At 43.0% G+C, this 16,010-nt stretch overlaps 1 protein-coding gene and 1 long non-coding RNA gene across 2 annotated transcripts in view; one reads left to right on the top strand and one right to left on the bottom strand.

The window, feature by feature from the left end:
* LOC117507062 (SPRY domain-containing protein 3-like) overlaps positions 1 to 16,010 on the top strand; it is a 50,347-nt gene that overhangs the window by 27,626 nt on the left and 6,711 nt on the right. Inside the window, exons 7-8 of the mRNA XM_034166816.1 lie at positions 7,651 to 7,800; positions 11,152 to 11,209. Of these exons, the coding sequence (XP_034022707.1) occupies positions 7,651 to 7,800; positions 11,152 to 11,209 (208 nt within the window). The remainder of the gene's footprint in view (positions 1 to 7,650; positions 7,801 to 11,151; positions 11,210 to 16,010) is intronic.
* Positions 3 to 15,635, bottom strand: LOC117507063. The gene is made up of 3 exons (XR_004559611.1): positions 15,623 to 15,635; positions 4,519 to 4,525; positions 3 to 164 (listed from the first exon to the last, which is right to left on the bottom strand). It is a non-coding gene; the product is annotated as an uncharacterized LOC117507063 (long non-coding RNA).

Here is a 16,010-nt window from a genome sequence, read left to right as displayed (position 1 = left end):
TAAGCAAATGGGACATATAAGACACCAAGTGTCTTTATATAGAATAGACTACATTATGAATTGTGTTCACAGCTTTCTTCTTCAGGTCAGAGGGTATGCCTTCATACAAACCCCCATGTCGAAGGTTGTAATGACATATGCTTGACCTACTTCATGTGTGGCCTCTTCTGCTATTAGCAGGCATTCTTTTGACAGTTTTGTATTCCATAATAGGGTGGTTAACGACAGTGTATTAATCCAATGTAATCATAGTGAAGCCCAGTATTTTTACTGTTACCAGTTATTTTTGTCGTCACGTCTTCCGAAGAGGAAGCAGAGACTGGGGACTCAGAGGTGGACTCATCCATTACCCAGGCCGAAGTCACCGAGGTGGTTAGAAAGCGCCTTGGTGGCAAGGCTCCTGGGGTGGATGAAATCCGTCCTGAGTACCTTAAGTCTCTGGATGTTGTGGGACTGTCTTGGCTGACACGCCTCTGCAACATCGCGTGGCGATCGGGGACAATGCCTCTGGATTGGCAAACCGGGGTGGTGGTCCCTCTGTTTAAGAAGGGGAACCGGTGGGTGTGTTTCAACTATAGGGGGATCACACTCCTCAGCCTCCCCGGTAAGGTCTATTCCGGAGTACTGGAGAGGAGAATTCGACCGATGGTCGAACCTCGGATTCAGGAGGAGCAGTGTGGTTTTCGTCCTGGTTGCAACACACTGGACCAGCTCTGCACGCTCCATCGGGTGCTCGAGGGTTCATGGGAGTTCGCCCAACCAGTCCACATGTGTTTTGTGGATCTGGAGAAGGTGTTCGACCGTGTCGCTCGGGGCACCCTGTGGGAGGTGCTCCGGGAGTATGGGGTCCGGGGTCCTTTGCTAAGGGCTATCCGGTCCCTGTACGACCGCAGCAGGAGCTTGGTTCGCATTGCCGGTAGTAAGTCAAACCTGTTTCCAGTGCACGTTGGCCTCCGCCAGGGCTGCCCTTTGTCACAGGTTTTGTTCATTATTTTTATGGACAGAATTTCTAGGCACAGCCGGGGTGTAGAGGGGGTCTGGTTTGGGAACCACAGAATCTCGTCTCTGCTGTTTGCGGACGATGTGGTTCTGTTGGCTTCGTCAAATCAGGACCTTCAGCGTTTACTGGGGTGGTTTGCAGCTGAGTGTGAAGCGTCCGGGATGAAAATCAGCACCTCCAAATCCGAGGCCATGGTTCTCGACTGGAAAAAGGTGCTTTGCCCTCTTCAGGTCGGTGGAGTGTCATTGCCTCAAGTGGAGGAGTTTAAGTGTCTTGGGGTCTTGTTCACAAGTGAAGGACGGATGGAGCGTAAGATCGATAGACGAATCGGTGCAGCATCTGCAGTGATGCGGTCGCTGTATTGGACCGTCGTGGTGAAGAGAGCTGAGTAGGGGGCAAAGCTCTCAATTTACCGATCGATCTGCGTTCCGATCCTCATGACCGAAAGAATGAGATGGCGAGTACAAGCAGCCGAGATGAGTTTCCTCCGCAGGGTGGCTGCGCGCTTCTTTAGAGATAGGGTGAGGAGCTCGGTCACTCGGGAGGAGCTCGGAGTCGAGTCGCTGCTCCTCCACGTCGAAAGGAGTCAGTTGAGGTGGCTTGGGCATCTTTTCCGGATGCCCCCTGGACGCCTCGCTGGAGAGGTGTTCCGGGCACGTCCCATTGGGAGGAGGCCCCGGGGAAGACCCAGGACACGCTGGAGGGACTTCATCTCTCGGCTGGCTTGGGAACGCCTTGGGGTTCCCCCGGAGGAGCTGGGGGAGGTGTGTGTGGATCGGGAGGTCTGGGCGGCTTTGCTTGACCTGCTGCCCCCGCGACCCAACTCCGGATAAAGCGGAAGAAAATGGATGGATGGATGGACAGTTATTTTTGTAATTTCGACATTCCAAGCTTTCTAATGATACCAAATTTATACGGTTGGGCGAGGGGGTGTACGCAGGACCATGCTGGCCCATGGCCTGTGATTAATGACAGATTTCTGTTAGTAGGAAGAAGTGTGTAGTTTTGTACCGGTTGGTAAAATACCAAGTGGAACATCAAAGGAAAGCCCATCTCACAATGATTTAAAAAGAGAGGGATAAAAGGCATCTAATCAGATCTAACTCCACCTCAGTATGTATTCAACTAATCCTTAACCCAAGGGCTATCTCTCCACAAATGTTTTGTCAAAATAAATGGTGTATTTTGAGTCCTTTACAGACACACACTCTCATAACCTCTTATAACTGCAGCTTAATAATGGAAGTCATGTGATGTCACAGGACTTTAACAGAATTATAAACAGCTAAATTTTTCCTTGTGCTTTAAGGCATACAAACATCAGTAATTGCTTTAAAAACACTGCCAGCAGTTGAATCTGCTTTAATCTGCTTCATCTGAGAGACTGTTGTGTTTACATACTTTCCATAGAGGAATATATTTAAAAAAAAACTAACTACTCCTAAATTAATCGCGGCATTAATGGATGATGTGTGTTTTAGGGAGAAGTTCTGTTTTCCTAGAGATTTTCATGGCCATATTGCAAGCCTGTGTGTTCCATGTTTTACTCTGAGGTCAGTGGAAAAGTATTTGAGCCGATGTCGATCAGCTGTAGATAGCAAATACCACTGTTGCCTCTGACCTGAACATTGTGTTTCATCCCAAGACACATCAGTGCATACTGGTAGATTAAACATTTGCTTTTCAAAGAGTGAATCTTTTGTGTGATTTGTGGATGTGCGACTTTGTGAGTGGGTGTCACTCATTTTAAGTTATGGTAGGCATTTATCTGAGTTTCCTCAGGAGGACTCCACAGTCCAACAAGATGCATACATATGTTTGACAGACAGCACCAGTAAATGTCAGTGGTCCAGTATCTGTCCTCAGGCGCCCCAACCTGTACCTTTTCCGTCTCTCCCTCTTCAAGTGTGCTTAGAAAATCAAGAGTGAGCAGATACCTCAGTGAGCTAATCAGCTTGTGGCAGAACAGAGAGAGATGGAAAATGTGGGGGGCAAGAAACAGGGCTAGGAACCACTGGTATAGGTGATGTTCTTGATATTAAGCAGATTCTGTATCAACCAGGATTATCAATCTACATTACAAACTGTCTCTAAAAAAAACCCCCTGCATATTATACTGGATGATTCTGCTGGAGTGCTTACCTTGTACCCCGCTGGCCGAAGGCCCGAAGAGGGGTTATGTCGATTATGTCATAGGGCTGTCTGTCCATCTGTCCTTCCCTTCCAAAAAGGGTATAAGCCTTCTGAAATCAACTCCTCTCATATTTTTAAGAGTAATTTTGTGAAACTTGGTATAAGTCCTTGTTATACGTTGATAATACACATATTGTCATATCATTTGACGTAAGGCGCATCACAGAAAATTCCTTTTCATTTATATTTTTCAATGCAGAGTGTGACTCAGTAGGTTCATTTTGAAAAGTAATATACAATAAAACTTACCTAAACCATCATCGTATGAACCGAAAATTCACACTCACCGGACAAAAACAAAAGTCCCAATGCTTTTGTATGATTTTTCCATGTAATAAACACCGTATATAATGGATTTTGTAGAACGGATTTTTGCTCACATCGGACAAAGTGATATGTCCGATCACAATGCATTTTCATTAAATCCCCTCCCGTATACCGGACAGAGCAGTCTGGACGTGCCCAGTAACAGAGGTATGAAATGAAGCACTGACACTCGCCGATTCGAGGAAAGTGGGACTGTATTTCCTTGATTAAAAGCAGGGTGTTTATTTTTTTTGAAACCGTGGTCAGACCCGGCACCTAAACAAGGCGGGCGATTATTAACAAACTGCTGCTTGCTGCTGGCACTGTAATACGGTGTTACGTTTCACACACATCCCTGGGTATGATGAACCAAACCACTTTAGATCAGAGCCTTCTGCATGGCTGTGAACCCATGCACCTGCTAAATGACGGAGACCGCAAAAGGCTGTAATTTTTTTCACTTTTCCGGTTTCACTCCTTCCTCTCCTGTCATATTTTAAAAGTTTTTTTTTCAGTGTGTCCACCAATTACATTTTGATCATGGATCAAATATGTTGGCAGAAAAGTCCGCAAATGATCAACTTCACAACATGGAGTCACAATTCATGGAGGAAAATTGTACATACTGTATTGTTGGTTTGGAGGTTGATGATTTGTATAAGGAAGTTGAGCTCTTTGAGGGACAAATGAATCCAGAAAAAGCCAGTGCTCCTGTGGTGAAGTGAATTAAGAGGGCTTTAAGATTTTAAAAAGCTGACACACGCATCAACGTCATTGCATGGCCACGGAGTTACGGAGCTGGAGAAGCATAAATCAGGCTTTAGGATTTTAAAGTGCCACTCTCCAGCAGGCTTAGAAAAAAAGAGTGACTCGACCAAATGTAATCTTTTTAATGCACATAATAGGGATAGACCGAATTGGCTGAGTCGCTGATAATTGGCCCAGCCCTAGCACATAATGCTTGGCGCTTATTTAAGGCAGGAGGTTTTTTTTTTTTTTCGGCGCCTCCTGACTGTAACTAATGTGCTACATACATATAACAGATTTTGTCCATTTTAAGTAACAAAGTAACAAGTAAAGACAGCTTGCTTGGCTAAAAGGTGGAGTACACTCTGGACAGGGCACTTGTCTATCACATTGCCTACACTCATACAATCTCAATCACGCACACAAGCGATTTACAGAGTTTGCAATTCATCAAACCACAAACATGGTGGAAACATGCACACTCCACACAGAAAGGACCAGGTCTGATTCAAAACCAAGACTTTGCTGCTGCGAGACAACAGTGCTAACCACTAAACCCCTGGTGTCTCAGTTTAATCTGTTATTTTAAAAAATTCAAAGGGTCACAGTATAATAACTCTGCCAAGAGCAAAAGTCCTCAAAGACTGCTTGTGTGAATGAGACTGAAGGCCCACTGACATGAGCATGCCTTTGATTCACACAATAGCACGACCTGTGTTGTGTCGTACTGGAGAGTAAACTCGCCTTTAACGAGTGCAGACAGGACGCGAGAGGGGTGCCCCGGTGCATGCTACTGTGCACAGAGAATTTTGAAATGTTCAAAAAATCTTTCACACACAAATGTTATGGTGTGTGGCGCGATCTAATTTCCAACACTACGTGCAGCTTGTCAAGTAGAGTAAACAAGCGGTGAATAGAGCGAGTGGTGACATCAGCAGATCACATCAGAGCGCAGCTCGTCTGATGGATTATAACAAGAAGTTAAATCTGTTAGAAACATACTTTAACAGCTGCACACAAGAAGGAAAGAACAGGTAACTGTTTCATCAAGCCATGATAATGTAAACGTGACAAATAATTACCTTTTTAGACGGCTCAAAATGCTTTCTGCAGGTATTTAGGTGCAAGCGTGAATGGCTCCAGCTGCAGCCTCCTCTGTGAATCAGGATGCGATTAGAGCCGTTTTCAATGGCCAATTTGCAGAAAAAAAATGATTAATTCGCTACAAAATAATTATTTTATATAAGCAGCATCCAGCGCAGAGCACGTGGCAGCCGGTGGAACAAAGAATGGCATCCAGCTGTGAACACAGTGGGTGGGATCGTCACGACGACGTTCGTGCTACTGCATGAGTCACGGGCATGCTCGTGTCAGTGCACTTTGAGGGAAGCTACCAGGATGCTTAAAAGTAGTCACAAGCTTCATTGGCTGATTGCAGGGACTACATATACATATAGGAACTTTGTAAAACTGAAGAATTTACTCGTTAAGCTTAATGAGTAAAGCCCTGGTCCCACCGAATAATGTGTGGGGCAGTTTGTGTACGAGGTACTATGAGGACAAACGAGGATTTTAGAGGTATGTTGTAGTGAGGACGATGCTGTTAAAAGCCGATTATCCGAGCACCTGGCAGCTACGAGGACAGGAGAAACTATTTTGGCTCAGCCCTCTTGCGCACTACAATCCCACCTGCTTTGTGCGCTGGACGCTGTATATAAAATAATTATTTTGTAGCGGATTAATAATTTTCTTCAGTTTGGATGTTGAAAACACCTCTGATCACATCTGGAATCACAGAGGACCGTTTCAGCTGGAACTTCTTTCCTCTCTGTCTCATGCGCTGAGGTGGAGAACATATTTGGAACAGCCTGAAAGGTAATTATTTGTAATGTTTATATTTTAATAGCTTGGTAAAACAGTTGCATGTTCATTCCTTCTCTATAAGCAGCTGTAAAAGTATGTTTATGATTTATTTAATGTCTTGTTATAAGATCAGATGAAGCGTGTGCTCTGTGCGCTCTGACACAATGATTCGCACTCAAGATGAGCAATTACGCAGAACCTGAGCGCGCAAAAGAGCAATTTTGTAGACAATAACGGACAAACACAAAGTTAAAAGTTGGATCACGGTATTAAAATGACTGTAAGCCGCGGAGGAAATAAAGCCAGTGAGAAGAAGCGCAGAGGCGACTGTCTAGGAACCTGTGGTTTGGTTCTAGCTGGTCTATGGATGTTTTGTTTTTTGGGGGGCATGGAAGTGATCCAAACAGTCACGCATGTATATAATTAAAGTGGCCACCTCATTGTAGTGTCCTTGTTTTTTTTTGTGGTCACAGAGAGCTGAGTGAACACACACAACTGCTGACTTTAATGACTCTGGAACACAGGTGAACTGCAGCCTCACGCTGGGATGTGCACACCGACGGGACTGTACAGGAGCATCTTTTTTTGGACTGCGTTTAAAAAATGTGAAAACATCTTGAATGGATGCTGTGAATTGAAAACCCACACTTTAATGGGATCGAGTGTGGGAGGACTGGAGGTTTGGACCAAACCCATGCCTAAACGTGCACCAGCGTCGCATTACATGGTGGTACATGGATCATATGTGGCTTGACATGGATCATATGCGGCGACATGAGCCATTTGAGGCTGGACGGGGCTCAAATGACAGGTCGGTCATGGCTCACTAGAGGCTGATACCTGGCACATGCGAGGTACTTAGAGGCACATAGAAGCGCCTTAGTACCGCATACGTGATTTATACGTGGATCATTATTCAAATAATCACTGACAAATCCATACGGGGCTCATTATTCATGGCTTTATTATATGGTGGGACCAAGGCTTAATGGAATATGTTGAAAACAAATAGGGCAGCAGTCAGGTGCAGGCTGAATTCTTGATATCTCATATCTGAATAACAGGCCATGTATCAATATGCATGCAAGCTTATAAAGAAAGGTCTACATCCAGGGAACTGTTTACTGAATGCCAATATGTGCTGAAGAAAAATTGGAGTCCAAATCCTAGTGAATGGGCTAATCTCCTGCTTCAATAACTGATCTGGTATTTGTTTGACTCCCAGTGTCCAAAGGAACTCTCCTTTGGACATTGTCTGATGTGTACAGCTAGGAGAGCATAATGGAATAAAGTGTTTTAGTATCCCAGGTGGCCCTCAGGTCCTCTGGATGAGCTGGATGTTTGAGCCACCATTCTTAATTGTATTTCCATTCTGATCCAGTTAATGAGGAAAAAAAGTGGAATGAAGGATGAATGGGGAAACAAACTTGTTTAACAAGAACTTGAACTGCACATTAATCAAATACTGCTTGAAACTTTTCAAATAACCTCATAGTACATGTATGCAGTGATGGCTTGTATGTACCTTGTTGTGTCTTCAGTTGCTGGAGTATGTGGGTAAAGGGAAAAGCATTGTGGACGTCGGCTTGGCTCTGGCCCGTCGACCTCTAAATACCCGCTTCCACTACTTTGAACTAGAGATTACAGATGCTGGAGAGAAATGTTACATTGCCCTGGGGTTGGCACGCAGGGTAAGTTCCAGCTCACACATCGTTATTCTCTGTCACTCACAGTATGTACTTACAGTTATCAATCAAAGAACATTTCTTTTCCCCTCCTTATACATCGTCATGTCTCATAAACACTGCTGCTCTCACAGTTTCCAGTCTGATTATTGGATGAGCGATGGAGAAAAAGCTTACAGAGTAAATATTGACTCATTTTACCCCTCCTCTGGTTTTCCATAGAAACAAAATTGTTCCATTTGTAGGCTAATCTGCTATGTTAACACAATATTGTGCTGCTTTGAGTGTGGGAAAGTTAGTTATACAAGATTAGAGCCTCTGATTGCACTTTCTTTCAGTGTGACTTGTTCTTTTTCCATTGTTTCCTAATTCATCTTCCAGTTTGCATAGACACATGAGACCATGCACCAGCAAAATAAAGTAGAACTATATTGAAGGTATGCAGGATTTTATCAGGTAATTTAAGCATGGTCTCTAAATTCATTTGGTTCATTCATGTGTTATTGTGTCAAAACAACATTTGATAATCCAAAATTTTGTGATCTGGTAACATTTTTGTATAGGAGGACTTATTTAATGTTTCCACATCAGTAGTGTCTCGCACAGAATGCTCATTTGTGTAGCCCACATCTTCATATGTCGTGGTGTAATATTTCATTGATATAAATGAAATATTGTTCACATTTTACTGCATTTCACTCACTGGGATATGCAGTGATATTCTCTTTGTGACATCGATGCTGCCTGAGTCCACAGCACCCTTGGTGGTCACATTATTATTGTTCGTTGGTTTTCCGCTTTACTTTAAGCTCCACCTGAGTCTTCTGCCATTACTCCTGTGTGGGCATGCCATGCCCTCAGGTCAGACGGTGTAAAGAAAGCAGCTCTGTTATTTCATGGATTATTTTCCAGGAACTGTTTTTTCTCAAAGTGTCTGTGGTTTTGGTGGAGCCTTATAAATCCATCAAATGGTTGTTCCTGGGCTTTCATTCCACCTCCAGTCATCTCCATCATTGCACATCAGTCAGCTGATGGGAACCTTTCCCACTTCCTCTAAAAATCAAACCAAAGGTGTCTTTCATGTTTGGTAAATGTCAGTTTCTAGCTCATGTGTTTCTGGTGCATTCTTTTGTTTTCTGTTTCTAAGCTGCAGGGCAATCTTTCGTCTTTGTTGCAACATCTACATCCAACCAGGTCATACATACACTCCTTTCACACTCTCTGGTCTCCTTTTTTTTTAAAGATAGGGATCACCACCCCAGTTTACCAATCCAGAGGTTCTGCCCCTGACTTCCATGCAACATTGTATAAGTGTGTCATCCATAACAGTCCAACAACATACAGAGACTTCAGCATCTCAGGATGAATCTGATCTGCTCCTGACACCTTGCCACTGAGGAGTTTTTGAATACCTTGCTGACTTCCTCTTGGGGACTGGTGTCAAAGTATTCCAGAAAGGGCCAAGAGGATGCAGGTTTTCTTTGCAGCTACTGATTCCAGGAAGTGGCTTCACTGATTAACATCACTTTGAGCAGATGAGGAGGAGTTCATTAGTAAAATCACCTGCTGGAGTCAGTGACTGCAAAGAAAACCTGCACCCTCTTGGCCCTTTCTGGAATACTTTGGCGACCACTGCTCCAGAGTGATGGACCAGATCCACCAGAGGCTTCCACCCCTGCCTCTGTAATGGAGGGCATGCCAGAAGGGTTGAGGAGATCTTCAGTGTTCTTCCCACTGCCTGACTGTATCCTCAGTCCAGTTTAGCAGCTTTCCTTCATTGCTGAACACAGTCTGGGCTATGAACTGCCTCCCTTTCCTGAGGCACCTGGCAGTTTGCCAGAACTGTTTTGATGCTGACTGAAAGTCATTTTATATGGCCTCTCCAAACTGCTCCCATGCCCATGTTTTTGCCTCAGCCACCACTGAGGCTGCAGTCCCTCTGGTCTGTCAGTACCTGCCCTCTGATGCCACAGACCTTTGTGCCAACCAGACATGAAAGGTCTCTTTCTTCAGCCTGACAGCTTCCCTTACTGCGGTATGCCAGTGGGTTCTTAGGTTGCTGCCATGACGAGCACTGACAACCTTCTGACCACAGCTCCAAGCAGCCGCCTCAGCAAGAGAGGCCTTGAACTTCCACTTCTATGTCCCAAACCTCCATCAGGATGTGGGACAAGTTTCTTTGGCGGTGTGAGTTGAAGGCCATCTGGACAACAAACATCCCCAGAAAACTCTCACCATGGGTTTAGGTCTTCCAGGTGGACTTAGTGGCATACCCAGCCATCTGACCCTACTCATCACCAGTTGGTGATCAGTTCACAGCTCCACCCCCTCTTCAGCAGAGTGTCCAAGACACACGGTTGCAGGTCTGATGACACGATTACAAAATTGATCAACCTTTGATCTAGGGTGTTCTAGTACCACGTGTACTTAAGAACATCCTTGTGGTTGAACAATGTGTTTGTTATAGACAATCCATGACCAGCACAGACGTCCAACAGCAAAACTTGACTCTGATTCACACCCTTTGGTTTATGCAGGGTTTTTTGTTGTTGTTGTTTTAAGCTTGCCCTATTCACTAACATTATGTAACGAGTTAGCCTGACATGGAGTGACAGTGCTAAATCAATAGGCTAGCTACTACACCAATTGATTTTATTTTTGTCCCCAATAAAAAGATGACCAAAACATCTGAAATAAAGCCCAAGGTGAAAAATGTCAAACTTCCCCTTTAAATGATCTCAAACCTTGAATCAGATTTTTTTCTAAAGCAGTCTGAAAACTCAGCATGACGTGTGAACTCCTATAGAGACTACTTAGTAAGGGACAGAAATCCCTTGGTTGCCCCCCCCCCCCCCAACAAAAAATCCAGTTTGAGGTCTTTTCCCATTTGTGTTGGACTCTGGTCATTTATAATTTTGTAATACATGAAACATTCTTTAGAAATAGGTAAAATTAAAAATTACCATTCTTTCATTCTCACTAAAAGTATCACAATGATACTTTTAGTGGTCCACCTCTGTTATTTTAATATACCATTAAAGAAAAATGTGTTTGAGATTTTGGCTAACCCGAAGCTACATAAATGTAATGTGGACACAGCATTTATGTCTGTGGAGATCATTTGGGTGAGATGTAGTGTAATCTTGGGTGAAGGCTGCATTTTGGCAAACTTTGTGTTTGCCATCTTCAGAGTGTCCTCGTCATACTACAGAGATGTTGGATATTAAGTTGGCTGATGCATCAGAAAACTGTGTACTGTTGCGTCTTACCTATATGATATCAATCTACAGACTGACTGATTAACCTGGGTTCAAACCCTTTTCAGCTACTCAGGCTTCATTCATTTTTGATTCCCAGGATTACCCCAAAAACAGACACCCAGGTTGGAGCAGAGGCTCCATAGCTTATCATGCAGGTAAGTCTTACTATCTGTTTGTTTTGTAAACGTTTGCATTAAATTTACAACCCCTGGCAAAAATTATGGAATCACCGGCCTCGGAGGATGTTCATTCAGTTGTTTAATTTTGTAGAAAAAAGCAGATCAGACATGACACAAAACTAAAGTCATTTCAAATGGCAACTTTCTGGCTTTAAGAAACACTATAAGAAATCAAGAAAAAAAATTGTGGCAGTCAGTAACGGTTACTTTTTTAGACCAAGCAGAGGGAAAAAATATGGACTCACTCAATTCTGAGGAATAAATTATGGAATCACCCTGTAAATTTTCATCCCCAAAACTAACACCTGCATCAAATCAGATCTGCTCGATAGTCTGCATCTAAAAAGGAGCGATCACACCTTGGAGAGCTGTTGCACCAAATGGACTGACATGAGTCATGGCTCCAACACGAGAGATGTCATTTGAAACAAAGGAGAGGATTATCAAACTCTTAAAAGAGGGTAAATCATCACGCAGTGTTGCAAAAGATGTTGGTTGTTCACAGTCAGCTGTGTCTAAACTCTGGACCAAATACAAACAACATGGGAAGGTTGTTAAAGGCAAACATACTGGTAGACCAAGGAAGACATCAAAGCGTCAAGACAGAAAACTTAAAGCAATATGTCTCAAAAATCGAAAATGCACAACAAAACAAATGAGGAACGAATGGGAGGAAACTGGAGTCAACGTCTGTGACCGAACTGTAAGAAACCGCCTAAAGGAAATGGGATTTACATACAGAAAAGCTAAACGAAAGCCATCATTAACACCTAAACAGAAAAAAACAAGGTTACAATGGGCTAAGGAAAAGCAATCGTGGACTGTGGATGACTGGATGAAAGTCATATTCAGTGATGAATCTCAAATCTGCATTGGCCAAGGTGATGATGCTGGAACTTTTGTTTGGTGCCGTTCCAATGAGATTTATAAAGATGACTGCCTGAAGAGAACATGTAAATTTTCACAGTCATTGATGATATGGGGCTGCATGTCAGGTAAAGGCACTGGGGAGATGGCTGTCATTACATCATCAATAAATGCACAAGTTTACGTTGATATTTTGGATACTTTTCTTATCCCATCAATTGAAAGGATGTTTGGGGATGATGAAATCATTTTTCAAGATGATAATGCATCTTGCCATAGAGCAAAAACTGTGAAAACATTCCTTGCAAAAAGACACATAGGGTCAATGTCATGACCTGCAAATAGTCCGGATCTTAATCCAATTGAAAATCTTTGGTGGAAGTTGAAGAAAATGGTCCATGACTAGGCTCCAACCTGCAAAGCTGATCTGGCAACAGCAATCAGAGAAAGTTGGAGCCAGATTGATGAAGAGTACTGTTTGTCACTCATTAAGTCCATGCCTCAGAGACTGCAAGCTGTTATAAAAGCCAGAGGTGGCGCAACAAAATACTAGTGATGTGTTGGAGCGTTCTTTTGTTTTTCATGATTCCATAATTTTTTCCTCAGAATTGAGTGATTCCATATTTTTTTTCCCTCTGCTTGGTCTAAAAAAGTAACCGTTACTGACTGCCACAATTTTTTTTCCCTGATTTCTTATGCTGCGTTCACACCGGGCGCGACGCGAGCGACTGCAGCCACAGGTTGCCATGTAATCCCTATGTAAGGACGCGTTTTCGCGCCAAACTGTGCAGCGCGACGCGAATGAAGCGACGCAAGTGAAGCGATTTTGAGCGTTTTGCGCATTTGTGGCGCGATATTGCGTCACGTCGCGTTGCCCTCCTCCTCAAGTTCAAAAATCTGAACTTTTTTGTCTCGTCACGCCGCGATGACCAAATAGGGACTGAATATGTAGTGACGTGGAGATGTCTGGAGTTTGACTGAAGATGTGAACATGTCCTCTATCTGGTAGCAGCCTGTGAGCAGGACTTATGTCTCTTTTGTCCTTTATTTCACAATCATGACAGAGTTTTTGGAGCGAGCAGCAGCACCACAGCAGGGGGAGCGGAGTTTCTTTTTATTTTTATTTTACGTGCATGCGCGCGAATCGTCTGTAGAGAATATTTTATTAATTAACTACACAGATGTATAATAAAACAAATGGTGACTGGTTTCTAAACACAATTATGACAGAATTTTTGGAGCGAGCAGCAGCCCTGCTTGCAGCAGCAGGGAGCGGAGCTTTTTCCTTTTTTTTTTTTTCTTTTTTTTTTAACGTGCGTGCGAATCGTCTGTAGAGAATATTTTATTAATTAACTACACAGATGTATAATAAAACAAATGGTGACTGGTTTCTAAACACAATTATGACAGAATTTTTGGAGCGAGCAGCAGCCCTGCTTGCAGCAGCAGGGAGCGGAGCTTTTTCCTTTTTTTTTTTTTTCTTTTTTTTTTACGTGCGCACGAATCATCTGTAGAGAATATTTTATTAAATAACTACACAGATGTATAATAAAACAAATGGTGACTGGTTTCTAAACACAATTCTGATAGTTTTTGGGGGAAGAGCTAGCTGCAGCAAGCAGCGGAGTTTCTTTTTTTTCTTTTTTTTTCTTGTTTACATGTGCACGCGTGAACGGGACAGTTGGTCCTCAAACTGGGTCCCGCAGAGGTGGAAGGACCGCTGAAAGCGGCCGTCACCCAGACACAGCTCCTGCAGCAAATAATGATACTCTCTGTATTGGGAGCTTTCCACAACAACTCGCTCCATGTGATCAAGGTCTGTCATGTTACCTTGACTGACAACCGGAGCCGGCGAGCCGAATGGAAGCTCCTCCTATTTGATGACGCACCGGGGCGAATTTTCGCAGCGAAAGTCCACCCAAGCAGAGCGACACACCGGGCGAAGGAGGCGCGTCCGTCGCCTGATGACCCACGCGAATTTGTAGCGTCTGATCGCGCCCGGTGTGAACGCGGCATTATAGTGTTTCTTAAAGCCAGAAAGTTGCCATTTGAAATGACTTTAGTTTTGTGTCATGTCTGTGATCTGCTTTTTTTCTACAAAATTAAATAACTGAATGAACATCCTCCGAGGCCAGTGATTCCATAAATTTTGCCAGGGGTTGTAAATCTTAACTACCATTGCGTGTTTTTTATCTTTGTGTTTTTGACAGTGATGATGTTGGAAGTTGCATCTCATTGCTCATATTGAATCGAAATAACTAAATGTTGAATAATCATGTTTAATCAGTGGTGGACAGTCTTCAGGTAATCCGATAACCGATAATTATTAAAGCTAATGTTTTTGTTAACAGATTAGCTTTTCAAATAAGTTTTAAAACCATTATCGGACCAATTATCTTCCGATAAATTTAGTTCCGATAACTTTAGGCCGCTAACATGTTCCGCCTCACGGAGCGACTGATTGATCCGTTGTGACACTGCACCGAGCCGCTAACTGATCGGATGTTACGACGCCTCATGGATGACACCGCACAGAGCTGCTAACCAATCGGATGTTATGACACCGCACGGAGCGACTGATTGATGCGTTATTATCGCACTGCACAGCAAAGTTCAACGACCAAAATACCAACATTCTGGGCGCAGTGAACATGTTTTCACTATTATTTGATTTCTTTGTGCGACTGACATCATTATTCAAGCATTCAAAAGGTGATTCCTATGGCCACACAACTCCAACCACACACGAGATAGTTTTTTGACAGTTCTTGTTATTGAAATAAACCTTGTCTCCATAACCGGATAGAGTTGTGATGTCATCAGGCGTGCGCTTAGGTGCTGTCTAGCGGGATCTTGAAAATTTCTTTATATATATATATATATATATATATATAAAAGTGGAAAAAAATTACCTATTTTCCAAAAGCACATTTATTTGTAAACACCATCACATGTTACATTGATTCACTTGTGTAAGTAATCAACCAATCAGTATGAGCGGAGCCTAAGTTTACCCATAATCCCTTTGGGCATCTGTGTGTTAATGTTCAAATCTTCAGAATTTGTGCATTATTTTAAAATTAACAGATATGTGTTATATATCACTTTCTATCATTTTAAGAGTTTACATGAATGTAGTTATTCTATCCAGAATAATTTGATTTATAAATCAAAACCGTAAGTCAAACCTGCTTTCTGTTTCAAGACCTCTGCTTCATCGCTGCACCACTGTATCCTGTCAAGGTAAATGACGCTGGGCGCACAAAGACAGAAGCACTGGCTCATTGGCTGTGTTTGAGTTTGTGATCGCCTTTGATTCTGTTAGAAGCTTTGGTGGTGTTTAAACTCAAATTTGGCTTGTTAGTAGCTGAGAGTGTATGGGAGGCAAAATTGAAAGTTATCGGTTAGCTGTAGCTTCCGGTTAGTTTTTAGGCAGTTTATCGGTTTAACGTTATAAAAGATAACTTTTCAGTTAGCTGATTACCAGTTATCGAAGCTAAGTTTTTGGTTAGCTCTGCCCACCAGTGTTTAATGCTCTGTTGTACTTTTTGTTGATGAAAAGTAATTTGTGTTTTTAACATTTGGATGTTTTTGTTTTGTTTTGTTTTTTTCTTACATAAATTCTTAAGCCCCCTTCACACATAGCAAGAATGTGGAGGAACCGTTCCGACACTGCAAATATTGCCATAATCTGACGCAGTCGGGAAGAAAAGAGGCGTGGTCAGCCATGGTCCGAATGCATCTGGATTGCCTTGTGCACACCTGCAGAATGCAGCCCAAACATATTTCAGACAACAGTCAGATGACACAGAGTGCTGTCAGATGACACTGGCATTGGAGCTGTCACTCACCCACGCAATCAAATCTCCGCTTGTCCTGACCTCTCATCAGTGTGTGTCTCACATGACAG

Source organism: Thalassophryne amazonica, chromosome 3, assembly GCF_902500255.1.
Source record: "Thalassophryne amazonica chromosome 3, fThaAma1.1, whole genome shotgun sequence".
Classification (NCBI taxonomy): domain Eukaryota; kingdom Metazoa; phylum Chordata; class Actinopteri; order Batrachoidiformes; family Batrachoididae; genus Thalassophryne; species Thalassophryne amazonica.
The sequence above is the reverse complement of the archived record's forward strand: the minus strand, read 5'-3'. Positions and strand labels throughout refer to the sequence as shown.